Genomic DNA, 21,981 nt, shown 5'->3' with positions numbered 1-21,981 from the left:
CCGGGTGCTCCGGTTTCCTCCCACACTCCAAAAACATACTGGTAGGTTAATTGGCTGCTATCAAATTGACCCTATTGTTTCTGTGTGTGTGTGTGTGTGTGTTAGGGAATTTAGACTGTAAGCCCCAATGGGGCAGGGACTGATGTGAATGAGTTCTCTGTACAGCGCTGCGGAATTAGTGGCGCTATATAAATAAATGGTGATGATGATGATGATGATGAAAATGTGCCACCCCTCCCCTGGCATCAAATCCAGTAATTTACCCCACCAAAGTTAATTTAAAAACTTTACACAATCCTTCAGTGATAACGTTACTCTGTTCCTTGAAGGGACTTCCCAAAAACAGAACCGATCTGGTTAGAAACATCTCGTCTGGCCTGGGATATAGGTATAGATGCTGCCACATTGTATCTTATCTCTATACAGCCAGACAGAATCTTATTACAGTGAACGTGTCATACGTACAGTTTTATGGATTTCTAAAACAATCTCATACTATTCAGAGCAATAATAAAACACCAAATCTTGGGGATATCTCTTTATTTAGATGTAACGCAGCAGGTGTAACAATGTATTCAGGACAAACCTATACCTGAGCCGAAAAACACAAAAAAAGACACAATCCCCTTATGAATATCACTTCCCCCCCCCCCCCCCCCACTTTTCAGTAAAAAAAAAAAAAAGTCTGCCAAGTCTTTCATTGAGGAAACCAGTAACGATTGGTGATGCCAGGTAGCTGTACCAGTTTAAGTCACACTAATGACATCACCGACATAAGGCTGACAAGTAAAAGATACACGACCGGTAACCAGAGGAACTTACTCTTTTTTTTTTTTTCCTGTAAACTTTAAACCTCGTTGTCTTACTTCAAGTTTAAAGCGTATCGCCCGCCTACCCTTTTGCGGAGCGGGCATTTTGCGGGCAGGACTCGTGAAAACGCAGCCTAGGGCTTTACGTTTGCCTCGCGTCTCAATGGTGCCAAACAAGGCGTTAGGCTGCGTATAAGCCCCACCTACAAAATGGCTGCCTCCTCTGTGCACAGGCGATCTTTACTTTAAAGTTTGTTAGCAAATAGGTAATACATGCCATAAATATATTTAGTGCACCCACTTTTAATCACCAAACTTCATAGTGTTCATTACAAAATAATAGTTGACAAAAAAATATATATATGTAGGCCGACCAGTCTAAGAAATAGCATGTATTAAAATGCATCACAGCAGCCTTTGCAGCGGAGAAGGGGACTAAGCTGTGAGTAACTCGTTGATGGGTCGATCTAAGTAGGTCACCCTCTCCGAACTTCACTACCAGGTCACGTTATTACAGTATAAAATCACAGTTCTGTTAGCTATTTGAATGAACACACACACACACACACACACACACACAAACAGTTCTTATAAAAACACAAAAAAGAGTATATGTAGTTCTATCCGCTTCCACAGGCTTCGTGCCTCCGTTCACAAGCCTCATTAGTAACGGAAGATCTGGTAGAATTCAGGGAGAGATCTGAGGAATATATTGCATTAAAGCGTCATAATGGGCAACTAATTACAGTGTGGAGCTGAAACGGTCAACATCTCAGAAACCTTAAACTCTATTGGAGGTAAAAGTCAATCACTGAGCGATCTTCAGTCAGAATCACAGACAACCGTAAACGTTTAAAAGAACAGTTAACGGAATTCACAAATAAATACATTTATACATATATGAAACGTTTCTATACCTTGATAAAACCAGAAGATTTTTGCAAACGGTTTGCCTAATGGTCACATCCAACGAGGATGTAGTTATATGCCACATCATCTATATAATAAAGCTGTAAATGAATTTGCTAGAATTAAGAATCAAGGGCTGAGACTGATTATTCAGCTAATTTGCAAACTGTACATCCGATTTTCCTACAAATTGACTTTGGATCTGATGTTCCCTTCCTGAAGTAGACAGCATTTAGAATGTCCCTATTGTGGACTGGGATGATGTGGAATATTTTGGAAATGTGCTATATTTCTATTGATCTAAATTTGGATGGTGCGTCTGTTCCTCTTATTCCACTCATTGAAAACTTTATTCCAAAATGCCGATAAGATCAAATAAAAGGTTGTGAAGCCCTTTCTATTTATGGGTGGAATTTACAACCGGATTAACTAGAATGAGGCTGTCCGCCTGCCCGCTCAAGGGCCGAGACCTTTGTTTAGAACCTTCCTAAACGCGACTGTATATTTATATATACAACGTCTCACATGGGAGCCAGCCCACATACATACATTTCTATCATAAACGTGATACTTTCCAGGTAAAAAAATTGGACAGCGCTGAACTAGAATCAGAATTCATTGTATGTTGACTTAAGACCAATGTTCAATTCACAACCAAATGAAGGCAAACCGTACAGTGACAGCACAACGGGATATATTTTAATTACAAACATCACCACAATCCATGAAGGATAAAAGCTGTAAATCTCACACAAATTGAGGATATAATATTATGAGTAACAATGTAGCGCCTCTATAACTGTTAGAACCTCTCATTAATGCTTTCATCAAAGCATTACACGGAGCCATTGGACGGATGAGGTGTGAACAACAGAGCCTCGTTAAGACTCCCAAGGGGATTTGGCAAGATAATGATTTAGGCCCCATACCCCTCACAGTCCGTTTGTCAAAAAAAAAGAAAGACATAAAAACTGGTTGGAGTAATCCGAACCACTGGGCATGGGCGAGAGCCTAGTTTGCCTACTGGATATTCTGGCTTTGGATAACAAGAATGATTGAGATGGTTGGGAAGAAAATCTAATACTTTAAATAGATTTAAGACCTTGAAACTTGTCCAGGTCAGAGGTAGACAACCTTCACGCTCTCCCTGGATTAGTGTTAGTGGTAATATAGAGTACATCCCAACCTGGGGATTGTGTAAATAACATTTTTGGAGGCCACGGCATCCTTACGAGCAGGGGATTCCGCATTTTGGCTTTTTGTGACCTGCAAAAGGCCAAAGTGACGGGACACGATAGCGATAGAATCGGTATAGAGGCCACTGCAAATATCACACGCTATAATCAGGACTGTCCAAATTGTTCATGGGATTGGTTGAATCACACAGCAGGGGGCGGGTCTACATGTAGAAGCAGGTGGGGGGAGGGGCAACCGGTTAGAGTGGCTACGAGACTCAGACATTAGGCTTAGGGAATAGCGGGCGGTCTCCTATCACACATTCCAGGAAACAAGTGTCAGGATTTTTTTCGTCCAGTGACCAATGAAACGTGCGACATACGCAATGCACAGGATTTGCTATGATTGAGTTTACTGAAGTAGGATTTGTAAAAATAACAGTGTTACAAGGTATTCAAACTTTCATAACTGTTGCTCCAAGACTGACTCTGGTGGCACGGCACACAACGTCTACCAAAGATGACCATGAAACGCACGGTACCACGATGAGAGGTGTTTAACGTGTACAATGTTCACAACGCAGCCAATCAATTCATCAGGAACTAGTGACCTCACCAAGTCAGGTGACCCTTTGTGATGTCACTAGTTCCTAGTAAATTGATTGGTTGATGCCCCCAGTGTGACAGCTAGACCAGAACACGACACACTATTTGGCATTCTTACAGAGAATGGTGACCCTCCAGAACAAATCAATTTGTAACAGACTAAAGATCGACCCAATCAGGTTGTGAAACTGGGGCACAAACATACATTTTAGCATTCCAGGAACTGTATCTATTGACTATCTAACCTTGCACCTATTAGAGAACTGAACCTTCACGTTGACACTTGTAGGGTTAATTGTTCGTAGGGTAGACGTGGTTTATAATTTTCACAGAAAATTTGCTTTATATCCCCGAGTTGAAGGGTCTTCTCCTCCTCACTGGTATTTCTCTGTAAAGTTCTCCGGAAAGACGCCTTTATATTGTTCAAAATCCTTGTTCTGAAGCCAGTCGCTCTCCTTGATTCCCATTAGCCAGCCTTCATCCTGAAAGAGACAGATTCAACAGATGATCCAGATATGATCACTAGAAACACAGATTATAATTATTATTATTTATTTTTAAAGGGGTCACAAAATTCTGTAGCGTCGAACAGTTGGGGAAATAGAGAAAAGTGCAAAAACTAAGAGGGAGAAAATACAGAAACAAGCAAAAGGCAAAAAGGCAATAATAGCAAGAAATTAAGCATAATACATAGCGTACAGTAGGTAAGGTATAGAACTAACAAAGCATATTATAGGACATGCAAGAGGCATGATGGAAGATGGTTCGCGGGCATCGGTGCTTGGGGTTGATAACGTAGGACTGTTGGTTGAACAGGCCAAAAAGCTCAATCTCTTCCTTTATCAGTAGGGATTATTAATACCGGAACATGCGAATATCGCTGATTTTCTAGCTGAATTCACCAAACTATCTGATAATGATCTGATTGATTTAGACCATCATCATCATTGATTTATATAGCGCCATTAATTCCGCAGCGCTGTACAGAGAACTCACTCACTTCAGTCCCTGCTCCATGGAGTTTACAGTCTAAATTCCCTAACACACACACAGACAGAGAGAGAGAGACTAGGGTCAATTTGTTAGCAATCAATTAACCTACTAGTATGTTTTTGGAGTGTGGGAGGAAACCGGAGCACCCGGAGGAAAGCCACGCAAACACGGAGAGAACATACAAGCTCCACACAGATAAGGCCATGGTCAGGAATTGAACTTATGACCCCAGTGCTGTGAGGCAGAAGTGCTAACCACTGAGCCACCGTGCTGCCCATTTACTATTAGGTATCCTTCTCAATTATCATGAGTTTAAGGAGATGGTTACTTAGATATAAACAGTTATTAAAAGCCCACCAGCCTGTTACAAGTTTATCTACAGTCATTTTATCATATTCACCATTTAGTACAAAACTTCCCAAATCTTGACCGACATCGACGTACTGGAAGTTATATCTATATTTGTTATCTAGTTAAGTTAGGTCAGTCAACAATGTAATATCTAAAATAGTTTCCATAGGTTCCTCAGACATTTCTGTACCTTATATCTCTGTGAATGTGATTTGATGCGGTTTGGAGAAGACAATTTGTATTCTAGATCTAGAGATCCTTTAATCTTGGTATGTGGTCATGCGATACCTCGAGTGGTCGTTTCCAGTACAGAAGGACCAGGTTTGGGGTTCACCACACACTACGCTCACCTGCTCCTCTGGGTTATCAAAGTGAGTTACTAGAACGACATCTCCAGATTTCAGCTCTAACTCGTCACTGTCAGTCGCTCCGTAGTCATGCTGAGCCCGGACCTGAAACGTTATAAAGATTTATTAAATAATTATCATTATTAATAGGGGAGCACAAGAGCCAAAGGAGGAGTAAATATATATATATATATCTATATATATATCTATCTATCTATCTATCTATCTATCTATCTTATATATATATATATATATATATATATATATATATATATATATACACACACACAGATGGGATGGGCCGAGATATTCCCTCCTTGGTGCAACAACTTAAACGGCGGCCTCATCTCTTATACAAGCTGCCATAAGTCTTTATACGAGTTATGTGCCGCCCCCAATATACAAAACTATACATTAAACCACAGTCAATAATTTCTTTTTATTTATTTTTTGCTTATCTATAATATTTCTCTAAACTATTTATATATCTCTAAATACATTTATATAAATATTTGTACATAAAGGCTTTCTGTATGTGCTGTAACAATTGTCTGCTACAATTTGCACATACAGCCTATTTGAAGCACCACCATAGTTCCTGTTGTCTGTTTAAGTCTGACCTTCGCCTCTTGGGTGTTCTACAAGCCTCCACCACCTCTATCTGCCCTACTCCCCTTCCTTGAAGCAGGTAAAAGTACTTTACTCCACTATCAGAATGGACCACCGAGGATTGTTCATGGCTGGTAGTGGCTTGGAAACAAACTCACCAAGAGCCATTTACGAAGAACAAGAAATGTGGACCTGCGGTACCTCTTTATAAGCCGCATGTCAAGGTTCAAGTCTACTTTACAATCCTTGAAACCGCCCTCTAGGTAATCGAATCGCTCCTAGGTGTGTCACAGAGCGGTTAATTCAGCCGGGCAACCCTCCGATCTGACCCACTCATTCCATCGACCAGCGTGAAGATGCCGACATCTTGGCCCACTAATTCACCGGCTTTCCCGTTAAGCTGCGCACAAGTAGGCGCCAACATTTCGTTAATGACCCTTACGGACTCGCAAAGAAATGTATTCAAAGACAGAACAAAAAAGAAAATCATATTCTTACATTCACTTTCCTGCACAAAGCACAAATAAAGAAAGAAAAATCCAGATATTAAGAGTCAATTTCATTCTAGATGACACGATTATAACCAGGGTCTCAGGTCTCACCTTATACAGGAAACCTGGGGGCATGGTTGTCTTGGGAGGGCCGCTCTCCACCGTACCATTCACTGTAGCGGAGAAGGTTTCAACGACGACGGCCGGCAGGGAGCTGGATTGCTACGAGAATGACCGAAACATTCAGTAAATAAAATATTATCATAATCTGTGGTATTTATGACTCCCGCAAAGCTTCAAAAAGCTACAGGACACTAAGGGATAGATTTACTAAGCTGCAGGTTTGAAAAAGTGGGGATGTTGCCTATAGCAACCAATCAGATTCTAGCTGTCATTTTGTAGAAGGTACTAAATAAATGAAAGCTAGAATCTGATTGGTTGCTATAGGCAACATACCCACTTTTTCAAACCCGCAGCTTAGTAAATCTAGCCCTAAAGATTTATTCACCTAAACTATAAACCAGAATGAACTGATTATGTAATAATATGAATGAATAACTGTACAATCGTACTATAAAACACAAGTCAAGCAGACGGAACATTGATAATGGAGGGAGCACGTCAGTACCCCAGCGCCAAAGTCTTAATACTCTAGACATGATCATGCTGGCTGCTAAATTCTAATAACGATTGTATTAAAATTGTACAATAAGAGGAAGTTTAACATTTAGATGTAATTTGCTTTATATAAACAAACCACAATATAAGCACAAGAACTGGCAGCTTATTTTATTATGTACATCAGATGTCAGTAAGAATATAGATTGGGGTCTAAAGTGGCTGATAACAGAGATAGTACCTTACAACAGACCCGATTTTCGGAGAGGCGTGGCTTATCGGAAAGAAGGCGTGGCCTCAAAATAATATGGGCGTGGTTGCTCCTGACGTTTTCAGATATTGCTTTTTAATATGTTCGTAAGGTAGACAATAAAATCCAAATTACACAAAACATCTGAACTTTATTGAAAAGTTCTATATTTACAAAATAAGACCTGACCATTATCCAGCCATATCTTACCCTCAGTCTGGCGAGCCCAGCCCAGAGCCAAACCACACCCCTATCCTTCCGGCCACGCCCACCTTCCAGCAGGCCACACCCTCTCAGGGGTCTGGGAATCTGTACTATGGGAAGCAAGGGCTGTACTACCATAGGTGCCGGGAGGGGGCGGTACAGTTGCTATAGGGTCAACAGTTGAGGGGGGGCCATCTTCTCTGTCAATGCCCCTTGTCTATATAGTTTTATAAATGTCTAGTCACATCCTTAATAGGGAAGCACACATTTCATTATAATTAATATGTCAGTAGAGGGGCCCCTATCGAGGGGACCACTCAGATTCTAGCTTTCATTTATTTAGTACATTTTACAAAATGACAGCTAGAATCTGATTGGTTGCTATAGGCAACATCCCCACTTTTTCAAACCCGCAGCTTAGTAAATATAGCCCTTTGTATCATTTATCTTTCACTATATTGATCCCGGAAGACGACGTCTTACGTTTTTATCTTTCTCAGCGGTGTCGTGTTTCGGCTCCGTCTCCTTCCTAGGAGCGGCAACCGGAGCTGGCTCTGATGGCTGAAACACAACATTCATCAATTAGTCATTAATTAACAAGAAGACTGTATTTTGTTTCTGGACGGTAACATAACACACGAGATAAAGCAGTTGACAAAATAAAGAAAAGCTCCTTGATCCCCTGTCCCCTTCACCCACAGACACCACTCAAAATTCAAGGGGTACTTTAGCTTTTTACATTGAATATAAAATTTCCTGTATAATTATTAGACATGTACAGATATAAGATTTACCTGGGAAGCTCCTATAGATTTAAGGAGGTTGTCATTATGTATGATGGTGAGAAACCATTATATAGATTTTATCACGATCAACCAAGCGATAAACTCAGTCTGTACATTTATACGCAACGCGACGTTATGGTGAGAATAAAATCCTTCACCCTGACACCATTTATAAACATCTATATTGCTCAGGATTCCATCATCCCCGTAAAACATTACAGATAGAATTAAATGTATCACATACCGTTCGCTGGGTGGCAGCTAAACAGTATCAAATCCAGATACAGCACCAAGTCTATGACTTGGAAAGTTCTTTGCTTTGAGCCAAACTAAATACAGGTGATTTCTAAGACGAACCACAGAGAATAAAGTCCCTGGGGGTAGATATATGAAACCTTCTAAAAAGGAACAATAGAGGTGTTGCCCATAGCAACCAATCCGATTCTAGCTCTCATTTATCTAGTACATTCTAGAAAATGATAGGTAGAATCTCATTTATTGTTGTGGGAAACACCTCAAATTTTTTTTTAGGGGTTAAAACCCCCCCCCTCCAGGGGAGGGCTGGCAAACTTTTAGCCCAGACTCGACTCAGCGGCCTATTTTAAAGGAAAAAAATGCAGGTGGCCCAGTGACACAGCCTAAGGTAGCCCACAAAGGGACTGGCATGGTGGGCAGATGCCCCCTGCCCCCCAGCCCAGCCTGCCCCCTCTCCTCCCAGTCCCACTTGCGAGGATTAAACCCTAAGCAACTTGTACCTGGAAAATGACCCTGTACAACAGTAACACAAACTGAGACAAACACTGACCCGGGATATAAGAAACTATTATGACAATAAAATTCCGACCACATAACAATATCGCCACTTCCAAGACATATATCTGATGAGTTATTACATAACACAACACTGTATAACACATGTACTTATCAATGTAGATTCCCTATATGATAAACAATACATTGTATCTAAATGATAAACTCTCAATGTTCCAAATAGGCTGCAGAGCTGAGTCCCACCCACAGGGCTAAATCTGCCAGCCGGCCCCTCCGCTGCCAGTCCGACTGAATTAACTAGAGCTTAGTTTATTAATCAATGTGTAACAGACCTTCTATCAATTCATTAGTGGTTCAGGAATTACAGGAGCAGACAAAGGTCACACAAATTAAATGGGTCAGATTGAGGACTGTGGACGGCACATTGGACAGTTATTGGTGGTTTTGGTGGTCCTGATGTCAGAGAAGGACCCTCTTAGGTATTATATTCCTGGCATCAGGTCACAAAACTAGGAAATATGTTTTACATTCATGCAAACTAGTTGTTCCAGAGTAATATTTATACAGTAAAACTAATTTATTACTCAAATATTCCAGTCACTAATAGCCATAGGGATCTTATGCACCAATGCAGTAGCTCCTATACAGCTTCTTGTACAGATTCCGTAATATAACATACATAGGCTCCAATGGAAGAGTGACTCTAGTAAGGGGCTAAAATAATCCTCCGAAAATGGAAAACAAATTGTCTTTTCTTAGCATAATCACTCCTGGGAGCTGCTTCTATTCAGCAAGATACTTTGTTTTTAGAATAAATAATGTTGCAGTTTAACATTCATTGAAAAGAAAGAGGATGTTAGCAATGGTTTATATATAACGGTCATTGTTATCCATTATTACAATATAAACCTTCCAGAAACACAGAATACTGGTCAGGTGGACGGGAGACTTAGGATGCCCGGTGGGCAGAAGGATTAGGATGCCAGGTGGGCAGGAGGACACTTACTTTGGGAGCCTCGGAGGGCTGACTGGACCAATCTACTACAAATGTGGCGTCAGCAGCATTATCGGCACGGTCTGCGCCACTAGGCTCCTTCTTTTCCGGCTGGTAGCCAGCGAGACAGACAAAGAGAGAAGTGAGGGAGGGAGGGAGGGAGGGGGGGAGTGATGGATGTGTTGGGGGAAGGAGATAAGAATAGACAAAAGATTTAATGAGAAGTCACCAGATAAACTACGAAGAAGGTCCAGCGTATGGCTGGAGAGGTTACAATTCATATTCCTAGGACAGTCCCTGAGAAAATTAACGTTTATTGTTTTTTATTTTCCGTGTTTGTTTTCTGGCATCGCGGCTCAGTGTTGCCCAAAAGAACTTCTAATACATAGAACAAAAGTCTAGGAGATGAACCTGACTCCATAACCCAGAGGACCCCTCCACCTGCACAATGACTTCCCACCTGGGTGAATATTGACCCCTAACTTCTTCATCATCTGCATTTCCACTTGCAGCCCAAGGCAAGCTCCTGTCCCTTACGCACATGGAGGTAGCCATTTTTTTGTAGGTCGATCCAATATACATGAGAATGTGGCGTATTGGTTCGCTCACTGCCTGGGACAAAGCTCCGCAGGGATGTGACTGGTTCCTAGCGAACTGGTACCGTATTCTCAGTATTTTCTGGTCCACCCAGAAAAAAATGATCATCTCCACTGTGTGGGTGACCGATGTGCTTTTGAAAATCAGTTTTGCAGAAAGCTCTTTTCTCTACAATATATAATGCTAAAAAACAGTAGCAATCTAGGCAGTTGTATGATAATGTTGCACCCAACCCTTTCTTAAGACTATTTATTTTATTAGCCAAAACTACATCTCCTGAAAGTGGATTATATAACTCACTGCTTCATTTCCACCGATAAGACGGTAGAAATGGACATCACCCTTTGATCATGTATGTATAAGCCTCTCATTGTGGTTTTTAAGTTGGGAAACCCTTGAATAACTTTGATTTGATGGAGCGCGTTGGGTTCCTAATCTCTAATATACCTGATGTCTGGCTTTTCTACGTTTGACATGTCTGTAGGCTAGAAGATTACAAATATGGTTGTACAACATTCGATGATGAAACAGCTATAATCAGCCACATTCTGGCATATCTCCAATATCTGTGGGTCTAGATGGAAGAACCTTTGATGCCAACTTATTACTGTCCAATTTGGCCTCACTAATTTATGATCCAGCCTTTTGGTGTTTGTGCTGAGCGGTCAGAACATTTCTGGATCTCATCTGCACCTCTTAGTACAGTCAGAAGGTCATAAATTACGGACATGCCCAATAATTATCCGATAAATTCAGGTTGGATTATTATCCGAGCGCTTTTTTTGAAGCCAGAATCATGGCAACATCAGGCTAACTGTCCAAAATGCCCATGTGTGAGGCCAACAAAACATTTTTTGCATGGTCGAGGTTTGGTCTATGATTGGTTAAACGTGTCTACGCCATCATATATTTATATATTCTGTGCCTTCCAGGGGGTGTGTATGAACCAGGCAGTCAGTAATCACTGTAGAATTTTATGATGAGAGTTTACAAACTCCATCTGTTCTCCTTAAAGTGCATCAGGAACCGACTAGAAAACACTGTAGTGATTCTCTGCAATTCTACTGTAGCTGAAAACTGTATAAATCTCATTAACTTCCATCCAACGGACAGAACTTGAGAACCTGGTCGCCATAACCACATACGGATTCCTTCCAATTCATTTAACAACATTTCTTTGGTTCGCTTTTTTATTTTAAACTCCTTTTTGTAGCAAACTAATCTGATTTGCAAGTTGGACTCTGCAGTGTAAGATGTTGGTGAAATCGTTAAGTATGTATCAGAGTCAGAACTTTAAATGCTGCATCTGAGCTGAACACGGTTTCCCTATCACAGCCATATAGGTGTGCAGAAAGACGAGAGCCATTCAATCATGTCTAATTAGGCACAGTCTAAGGTCACCTGACGCTACCATCCAATGGTTCCTCTGTCTGGGCCGCCAGCCAAACCACAGCTAATACCCATTTGGCTGAGCACATTTTTCAAATTAGTCGGGTGAAAAGATAATTACGCCATGCGCCTGTTGAGCAAAGGTTCAGAAATTTGACTCCCCTAATTCCAGTGAGCTGTGTTTAATAAACAGATTATAATTACACAGTCTTATGTCAACAACGCAGACATCTTTCCAAACTGAAAAGATTAATTTATTTTTTTTTATGCAAAGAAATCATTTGCATAATTTTTGTTTATTATTCTGGAATTTACAAACTTAAAAAGTATCAGTTTTGTGACTTATGCCTGCTTTGTGTGCTTACAGTTAGGGTACATGGGTGCTTTAAAACAGGCCAGTGGAAACTTTAGTACTTTGCATTAAACCTAAGGAATTTCGCAATCTTCATTCCCGTCATTCTAGACAAATCTCTTAATAAAACAGTTCTGAAAGAGATTATTCCTGCTGATGCGAGAAAGGAGGGGAAACTAATGTGGCTGCTGATGGTCCTATTTCTACATCGGCAGCATTATGAGCGGCAGAGAACCTGTGACCTGCACTCAGGTCTGGCTGTTTATCTAATAGAATCGCCAGCTATCCGAGCTCCCTGATTGGTTGAGGACACTGCTGTGATGTCATAACAGTGACTCATAGCCAATCAGCTTCATTTAGACCCTGTCCGGAGAGAATGCACTTTGGGAGAAACTTAGTGTCCCAAATAGTAGCAGTAAACGTCTGCTATGCAGGAATTTGTATTTTTAAATAGATTATGTAATATCAAGCTGTATCATTGTCACACCTCCTAACAGTCCCAACTTTCCCTTGACAATCCCGATTTTAGTGAAGGGAAAAAGCCGTGGCCTTATGTGAAGTGGGCATGGTTTGGGCATTGGGCAGCACGGTGGCTCAGTGGTTAGCACTTCTGCTTTACAGCACTGGGGTTCAATTCAATTCATTCCCGACCATGACCTTATCTGTGTGGAGTTTGTATGTTCTTCCTGTGTTTGCGTGGGTTTCCTCCGGGTGCTCCGGTTTCCTCCCACACTCCAAAAACATACTGGTAGGTTAATTGGCTACTATCAAATTGAACCTAGTGTGTGTGTGTGTGTGTGTGTGTGTGTGTGTGTGTTAGGGTCGGGAATTTAGACTGTAAGCCCCAATGGGGCAGGGACTGATGCGAGTGAGTTCTCTGTACAACGCTGCGGAATCAGTGGCGCTATATAAATAAATGGTGATGATGATTGTTTATGTTTACTGGATTCCCTATACCTGTGATAATCTTGCCCTTATCAATACCCTCTTATCAATCACAATACATAGTTTCATCTGCTTTGTGCACAGTACGTACAGTTACAATAAAGATTGCAAATTCTCTTTCCTTTTACCTTCTTATATTTCAACTTACTCTCAGTTTGTTTTTCATTTATGCTGAAAACTGCTACACACATTTTTGTGGCACCATTGACATAAAACTATACAACCGTTACATTTCTATAGAGATAAAATTGAACATTGGCAGGATCAAAACAAAGACTCAACTCCGTCACTTTTACATATTTACCTTTTTAAAATAAAACTTCCTGCAATTATTTTCTTATCTAATATACATTAAACATTATCCTATTTTGTCCCTAAATCCTTTGTTAACTTATTAACTTGTGCGCACAAACCGAGCGCCCCCTAATTCTCCTCCCAGTGCCTCTCTCGTTCCACCAATATAAAACATTACACCTTCTTTCATCATCACGGGGGGTCTACACAACAGAAAGTTGTGGCAACACTAAAGACAAGTTTAGCCGTCATAGTTCTTTGTAAAAGACCCTGGAATCCATATGTAGGAAAGGGAACCATGGTCGCTCTATCTTCATGATACCTGGACAGAAAGATTGCTTTTATTTCATGCAAATACCGACAATCTGCTTTAAATAATAAGTCCATTTATAAACAATATCCGTACTAAAGCGAATATTTGCACAATAAACCTGCCTGTGTTTTTATGTTACACAATATAGATTTTGGAGACAATTTTGCGATTCACAGTTGCAGCTCGACGGCTTTGTATCGTCTCAATGCCAGTAGTGACAATATAGCCGTGTGTGCGGTGATTGTGGCAAAGAACTACAAGTGCATGCATTGCTATAACGGTCTCTCCCTTGTGGCTCGCTGGAGCTTGAGGTAACAGCTGCAGAGAAGGTAACACTGAATGGAGACTGAACTTGAAGGGTCAATCCAGATAGTCCTAATCTGTGACCCAGAACGCCCAAACTGAGCGATATTACTCCCCAGTATTTGCGGTATCATCTAATCTAAACCACACAGGTACCATGTTGTATTGGCAAATATGGAGGATTTATTTATAGATTTAGTAGACACAAACTTGTTTCAAAGTGTCCTTTAAACAATGAGAGGTTTGTAAACTCATCATAAATAATGCCTGACTGGCTGTCACATGTTAACGCAGTTCTCTATATGCGTTATATTATTATATAAATATTCCCATTATCTGAAAAGGGAGAAACATTGCGTATTCGCTGCAATCAATCAGGATGAATGACAACCGGCATTGAAGCAGGTATCATATAGAAAATTGCAAATTGCTATTTGTTTATAACCTATTCCATTCATTATAATAACAAAGTACTGGTACTTAAAATGTACCTGATGTTGACCCAGAGGAGGAAGAAATTATGTTTTGCTGGACAAATATCCTTAGCTCACTAGGAACTACTAACATCATTAAGGAGGGGGCTTGCTTCAGCGATGCTATTAGTGTAATCTGATGAATAATGGTTCAGCCCCCTCTGAATTTTAACCCTTTCATGTGCATCCTCAATTCACACCAGCTGGTTTAAGTTCCTCATCGCTGCAACCTAAGCCCAGGCTTTGTACAGTTATGTCTTCCTGTGTGTTACAGTAACAGTTACATGGGGGGTGGGTTACACAAATGTATGGAGACAAAACGACGGCACGGATGTAAAAGGATACAAAACACATTAATGATACATGGGAACAGAAAGTGCATTACACGTATGATGCGTGTGAGCTGGTCCTTACCTCCCACAAATCCCACGGCAGCGACTAACGCGCAGCAAGAACACAAACAGAGATTAACGTCACTTTCACATCTAAGACAAGACTATATATATTACATTTATATTATTCCTACCGATACACAAGTTTCCACCCAGATGCGATTTACCTACAATGTCTGTTATACGATCCATCACAGAACACTTTATATTATATAAGTGACATCACAACTCTCCAAATATAAAGGGTATATGTTATAGGAATGGCATTATCTATTCTCTAAATATAATGGATGACATCATTACTCAGTGATACATATGTTCATGTCACTTATAGAATATTCACTGAACTTTTGTATATATCCTGAGAAGTTTTGTATTAACCCGATCAGACTGTCCCAATCTTATTTCTACAGATTGTATATTATATACACAATAGTCATTCCACACTGAACTGGTCATTGTTACAAAATATCTTTCTGCAGAAATGTCAGCTTGGGTTACAAAAGTGTCTGTGGATGATTAAGTGAATCAGGGAAAAATGTGTAGCTGGGAATTATATACAATATAGAGATTAGTATCAATCTTCAGGTTAGTGTTCCTACTGGTAATGACGGAGTACTCCCCATATTATATATCAATAGGACCTTATCTGACGACACCTCAGTTACGGAGTAGCCCCTCACCTGGGCAGGAGCCGCACCGGAACCGGAGTCAGGTTTGAGGGGATCAAAATCCAGATCCAACAGGCTGGGCTCTTCCGCCTGGGGCCACACAGCCTCAAACTTGGCAGCACAGAGAGAAAGGTTAGTGGGACAATTAGATAAAGGTTAATGGGGATAAGCAGGAAAGAATCTGGGAGCAGACAGGGGGCGATCGGGACCCTAAAATATAAAACCGCCTATGTAACATCACCAAGAGATGCCCACTACAGCTGAAGGAGGCTACACAGAGGACCCAAAGGATACATTATATACACGACAAGAAATTATAATATATTGCTTCAATGATTGAGGACATCGAATGTCTCTACACAGTTATAATATGTTGAGCCTTCGGATTTCATACACAAGATTGTCGGTGAAATGTAGTCAAATGAATATTACAACTGATCCACTGAATACAAGGTTACTAAGAAGAGTCTACTGGATAATCTATGTTCCTTAAACTGATACATTAAGTACATGTCAAGAGTTTGTAATATATTGCTACAATGTCTCCACACAACTTGTATGTTGAGCCTTCGGATTTCATACATAAGTCCGTCGGTGAAAGCTGCTGAGTGTATGTTCCAGCTGATCCACTAGTTACAGAGAAGCCTAGTGGATCCATAGTTACAATGTTACTAAGAGAAGCCTAGTGGATCCAAAACAATGCAGTTCTGTGTTTGAGGTCTGTCCATTTTGTCGTGGTCCCTGCGCTTACGGACACTTCTAGTGTTCAAGTCAGATGTTACTATAAACTTAACTAAGTCTATTATACAGATTGAGTGGACTTTAGTGCACGCCCATTGACTTGAATGGAAAATCGTGTTAATGTAGCCGGTTAAGCCAAATGCAATAATCACACGTCTGCTCTATCTGCAAGTGAAGTATTTTGTATTACATGAATGAACAGATCTACCGTACCCATCATTAAGGTCAAACTGGAAAAACCTGTCGCAGTATCATGGAGACATTTTAAACCTTACTGTTAGCATTAAAAAAAAACCTGAAAAAAACGTGCACAGTGGCAGTAGCAGAGTACAATAACTGGCAGCATGCAGACACAGCGAACACCACGCATGCAACACGTAACAGATACTTCTCTGTAACGTCCAGCGGACATTGGCTCCTCCATAGGCCTGTGAGACTCATTCGGAGAGGGGACCACTGAAACGCCTCAAATCATTGGTTTCCCAGACAAGTGTTTCCGCACTGGAGTTAGAATGTACCCATCCCCTACACACCGTGGAAGCCGCCATTTTGTGGGCTGGGTCAATATTCACGAGAAGGCAGCCTATCAGATCACGAGCAGCCAGTGACATCACAATGTTCCTCGCGCCTCAGCTCCTAGTTCATTTTTAGCCTCCGTTCTATTGGATATCGATTAAGCCAACACAATTTCTGACTTCGTGTTTAGCCAAGGGGTACACTTTAAATAGTTGAAGGAACCCTGTTTAGAATAAATCCTCATATTTTTGTAGGTAGGGGGAATAAGACAGGATGATTGAGAATAATAATATAGATAATAACCATATAACGGGTAATCAGCGGATAACGTGGGGAGAATTCTATAGGAACGTTTTTCCCGCTACAAGATTCTATATGAACCAAGTTCAGCTTATTGACCATCAGACCATAAAGGACTTTATTGCAAAATAATTCACTAGTTCAATAGACTTTTATCCCATAAAACTTGTGCAATGTCCAACAGGCCGTATTTCACATTAATCTCCAGAGGACATTTGTACACAGCGCTTGTACTTCTTCAGTTAATTACATGTAAACAGAGGCATGTGAGAAAGTACAACAGGGCGATTAACGGTATTACTAAAGACTTTTCATGTGGGATATTTTCAAGTATATATTTAATTAACGATTATTGCATTTAAGCCTCTGCAATCGTTACTTGAAAATCGTTTTCATTATAAATTCTTACTACTGTTTTTTTGGTCAATTCCCTCGTTGTTTATTTGTTTCTTGTATTTGACTGTCAATCAGTAAAATGCATTGATTTTGGACTTAAAAAAAGGGGCAACAATTAATTCTAGAGAACAGTCAACTCATCATAAACATGGTCCATGTAGAACCTCGATCTTCGTATAATGAAGGATATCTGCTTAAAACGGGTGACTGGACTTTGTGTGAAATGAATTAAAGAGCATCCGTCACCCGCACAGAACTGAAACAAACATTTGTGGGCGCTAAGTGAATTGATATCCTGCGTCCCCACGAATACCCATTCAGCCTACAAGACGGCGGCTCTGTCTAGCTGATAGCTACACTTTAACAATGTATATTTTATTCTCGTTTATTCTAGAATATATTTCCGGTAGCCAGAGTCCGCTGGTGGAGCAGGATAGGGAAGAGGGTAAAAAAAAAATCTGGAAATATTTTTTTTTACAGAGGTGTCACTTCTTAGAAAAGCCAAAGGACCAAGCTCCCCGGCCGCCCATCAATATTTACGTTGAGTCATTATCGGCCATGCTAAGTCCTGGCGCGCCCACTACTAGTAACCTCCCATCGTCCTTTTAATAATAATAATAATAATAATTCACTTGGACTAAATGCGATGAAGGCAAAATAAATTAAAAATCAATCAGTAATATATAGTTGTCATCTAGGGCCAAAACTGGTAAAAACAAAATATTAGTTACGGAAAAGCACATTTGCAATTATTTCAGCATAAAGGATGTACAATAAACTTCCCTATACGTAGAGGCTGATTAAGGCCCCGTGGGGCCCCAGGCAAGATACTGGTTAGGGCCCCCTTTGTTTCTAAAAAAAACACACAAACCATAGACCAGGGTTGAGCATCCCAGGGCTAGTGCCCGTTGGGTCCTAAGTGGCCTAGTGGATTATATAGGTCCTCTGGTCCTCTCTCCCAGTGACACCTCCTGTAACGGTCTCATGCAGGTGTTAGTGAGCGGAAGGAAGGCGGGCGGCTGACCTGTGAGGGGGTGGTGACACTTATCTCGGGCACAAAATTGTCATCAAACAGACCGATGATATTCTCCTGCTTGAGGTCCTTGCAGGGGGTGAGTTTAGGCGGCGGCGGGACCGGAGGCCCTCTCCTCAGCTACATGCAGGTAAAACAACAGTACAGACAATCCACACGACCCCCCCACCCAAAAGAAAGAAAACACAAAACATACAGAAACAGATTAGCAAAACAACGGACAGGGGGAGAGTCCATCACATGTCGGGTGCGATCGCACCGCGCCGACCGATGAACCTTTCACAGAGAAATCATATATATATATTATTATACAGACACAACATACACAGGGAGCGCAGGGGCTAAAAAAAAAAAGGTGATTGTTAAAAGTAAATGGAAGAGAACACTCGGGAAATCCATGTAACAGTTTCTCCAACTTTACAGATCAGTATGTGTTTGTTTCTATCATTATATTATTACTCTATATACAACGTTTTTACATATCTGGGTGCAATCAGACTCTACTTTAATTTCCACAACTGCAATATTTTAAAAAAATAATTTAATAGCACATAGTAGTGCATATATATATATATATATATATATATATATATATATATGTGTTTGTAATGTCATCCAAATACCAGCAGGTGGCAGTGTTGTACTTCCAGAAAACACATTGCTTTTTAGTTATTGTAGCAAATGTTATATGTACATCTGATTATTTAATCATACAAGTCTGTAATTACCATACTGCCTCTTCTAAAGATAGTTTGAAAAGTTCCCTTGTTTTATAAAGCAGTAATATGCTGAAGATAATAAATAATAATGTTATGATGGCTCAGGGCTGCTATACAGTCTATGTGGTTCATGCAGTTTGCACTAACAAGTTAGGAGCTGGCCGGTCTCTCTCTCTCATTGTGCTATGTGCATTGTTGCAGAAAGCAGGATTTCTGGAGATATTAGAGGGATAAGAAAATTCAGCAGTGCATAGAATGTGCTCAGCAATTTAGTAACTGCCCGAAGCCAGTACAAGATAAACTAGACTGTCCCAGCTTTATTTAGTGGGGTCGGTCACGCACAGACCCGGGCGTGTGGGCGAGTGCTAACTAGTGTAAATAATTTCTGATAGTCCTGGAAAGTCGTGTTTACAGTTGTTTGCAAAACAATATTAAATATTCAACTTACGTAGTCAATGTTTTGCTGCCAATAATGTTATGTTATAAAGCTATGGCCACACGTCTATATTTATATTCTATCTACTTTTAAATATTTAAACATAGAATCTAATGTAATCTATTTTAGCCCAATACAATTATCGAAACCATGGAACATCTTAAGAGATAACCGACTGCTCATTATTGAAATGTTTGGGGCTTTGTATCATTTATTTATTTTTACTGTAACTTAAACGACTATTGTAACTTATGGTATTCTATATCCAGGGCCCCTGAAACTCGCGCTGTCCTCAACCCTGCCTCGGCCAATCAATAGTGAGATATCCAGTAATCGAACCCCCAATTAAATAAATCTGTATGGTTAGAATAGTTGACAGCAGTGTTTGAAAATAAAAACATTTAAGTGTAGTCCTTCCTTTATTTGAGGAAGCTCTAAAATATACATAAACAGCTACAGACAAAGTAATGAATGGGCAGCAAAAAAGTAAGAGAGCAAAACAGAGACACAGACGTCCAAAGGACGCGGTGAGCACAGTGTGTAAGAGAGAGAGGAACAGATATGTAACCAGTATGTAATAGAGGAGGAAGTCAACATCAAGTAAAGTCAGAACTTGATTATTGGAGATAATCAAGTGAAATCCTGAAGGTCTACAACCATCGGCACCAAAGACACCTCTACGGGACGGACTGACCATTGAATGACACGTTTCCCCCCAGTTTCCCCCAGTCCGTGTAGACTGGTGTAATGAACTAAGGAATCCTAAACTTCTTCAAAACAATTGGGCTGTACAAGAAACATCTAAGGTGGAAATGATCCATTACTTTATACACACACGGACTGTAGTGATGGACACGTAGGTTCTCGGGGTACCTGAGAGGGTGACTTGGAAACCACCACAGTTGGGGTGTCTGCAAAGAACGAGGCTGTAGCCGAGGCGGACGGGGACACAAATGGTTCCTCGGAGTCGTGGTTTTCGGTCTTTGGCTCTGCGGTCTCCTGAAGAGGTAAATCCGGGGGGGAGGAAGGAGTCTTATTGGCCTTAGCTGGGCTGGAATCACTGAGGAAAGAAAAGAAAGATATCAGACAAGTGAGAAAAATCTAAACGTAACCGGACATCTAACCGTTGGGTTCTAAAATCCATCATCACCGGCTGCTCTTATTTCTTTAACATAACATCAAGTCAAAAGGTGACGTCTGAACCATCCAGCTGCAATCACACATTTACCAGTCCCTATTAACGTCTTAAGAGATCATAGACCATAACCCCAAAAGGAGAACACAGCATCATGCAAAAAATGCTTAAAACCATAGACATTGTTAGAGTCGAGCAGTCTACACGGCAATGAGATCAAATCTTAATTTACTGAGCACTTTCCTCAGTAAGGTAACGTCCAACAAGACACATAGAATGTAAATAAACAGAAAAACAAAGAAATATGATTTATACATAGATTTAAAGGTGCATGGCTACCAATTTGCTAAATCTTACTCACTTGTTCCTTAACCACCCCAGGGATTACCATCTTTTTTGCCAGGGTTCCTATATTTTTGTAATATAGACCCAGCAAACTTGTGGGCCAAGGCAAAACTCAGACCTATCAATTCGTATGTGTCCCACTTAGTGACATCACATGTTTCCTGGGTTGTGATTGGCTGCCTACACTACGCACAGACAGTACAGTTTCCACCACACGCCGACATGCAACAAAATAGTTCACTTAACTGCACCTGTATCGATTAAACCGACTATTGGAGACGAATCTTGGCTGATAAGAAACAACCGACTATTCACGGGGGCAGATGTTAGTGGGGGGGAAACGAGTTACATATTAGCAGGTGTTAAAGACCAGTTACATGGAAATTACACGGACATTGGAGTACATGCATGTGTCACACATTAATTCTGTACACGCTACACTCCGCGTTAATGCACGATGCGGTTTCTGTGTCACTACCTGCTCCTCTTTAGCCGCAGTCTGGAGAAAAGATTAGCTTTCTTTCTGTTGAAGGTGGTTGGGTACAATTACAGTCATCATTACAGGAATAAAATGCTTTGTACAACTTCAACGGATCCAAGAAGCAGAAAGCAAATAACTGCACTGACTCCAGCATTAAAAAATGATTGGTTCCCGTCTCCTTATTAAGAATTAGGGGTAAATGTATCAAGCTGAAAGTTTTCTGGCAGGTTTGAAAAAC

The 21,981-nt window shown here is 40.6% G+C and overlaps 1 protein-coding gene across 7 annotated transcripts in view; it reads right to left on the bottom strand.

Annotated features, from left to right (window-relative positions):
• Positions 1–523: 523 nt before the first annotated feature.
• The window catches only part of BIN1 (bridging integrator 1), a 90,826-nt gene continuing 69,368 nt past the window's right edge, over positions 524–21,981 (bottom strand). For 2 of the 7 annotated variants that reach the window (XM_075181111.1, XM_075181113.1), the window contains 10 exons: positions 21,741–21,785; positions 20,656–20,842; positions 18,619–18,747; positions 15,654–15,752; positions 14,993–15,016; positions 9,925–10,023; positions 7,846–7,923; positions 6,402–6,512; positions 5,194–5,295; positions 524–3,981 (listed from right to left, as the gene is read on the bottom strand). In XM_075181111.1, the coding sequence (XP_075037212.1) occupies positions 3,874–3,981; positions 5,194–5,295; positions 6,402–6,512; positions 7,846–7,923; positions 9,925–10,023; positions 14,993–15,016; positions 15,654–15,752; positions 18,619–18,747; positions 20,656–20,842; positions 21,741–21,785 (982 nt within the window). In that variant the 3' untranslated portion in view covers positions 524–3,873. The remainder of the gene's footprint in view (positions 3,982–5,193; positions 5,296–6,401; positions 6,513–7,845; positions 7,924–9,924; positions 10,024–14,992; positions 15,017–15,653; positions 15,753–18,618; positions 18,748–20,655; positions 20,843–21,740; positions 21,786–21,981) is intronic. The other 5 variants (XM_075181114.1, XM_075181112.1, XM_075181116.1 and 2 more) reach the window with 5 other exon arrangements.

This window comes from Mixophyes fleayi, chromosome 7 (genome assembly GCF_038048845.1).
Source record: "Mixophyes fleayi isolate aMixFle1 chromosome 7, aMixFle1.hap1, whole genome shotgun sequence".
In the NCBI taxonomy this organism is placed as follows: Eukaryota; Metazoa; Chordata; class Amphibia; order Anura; family Limnodynastidae; genus Mixophyes; species Mixophyes fleayi.
Note: the sequence above shows the minus strand (reverse complement) of the source record. Positions and strands in the feature narration are given on the sequence as shown.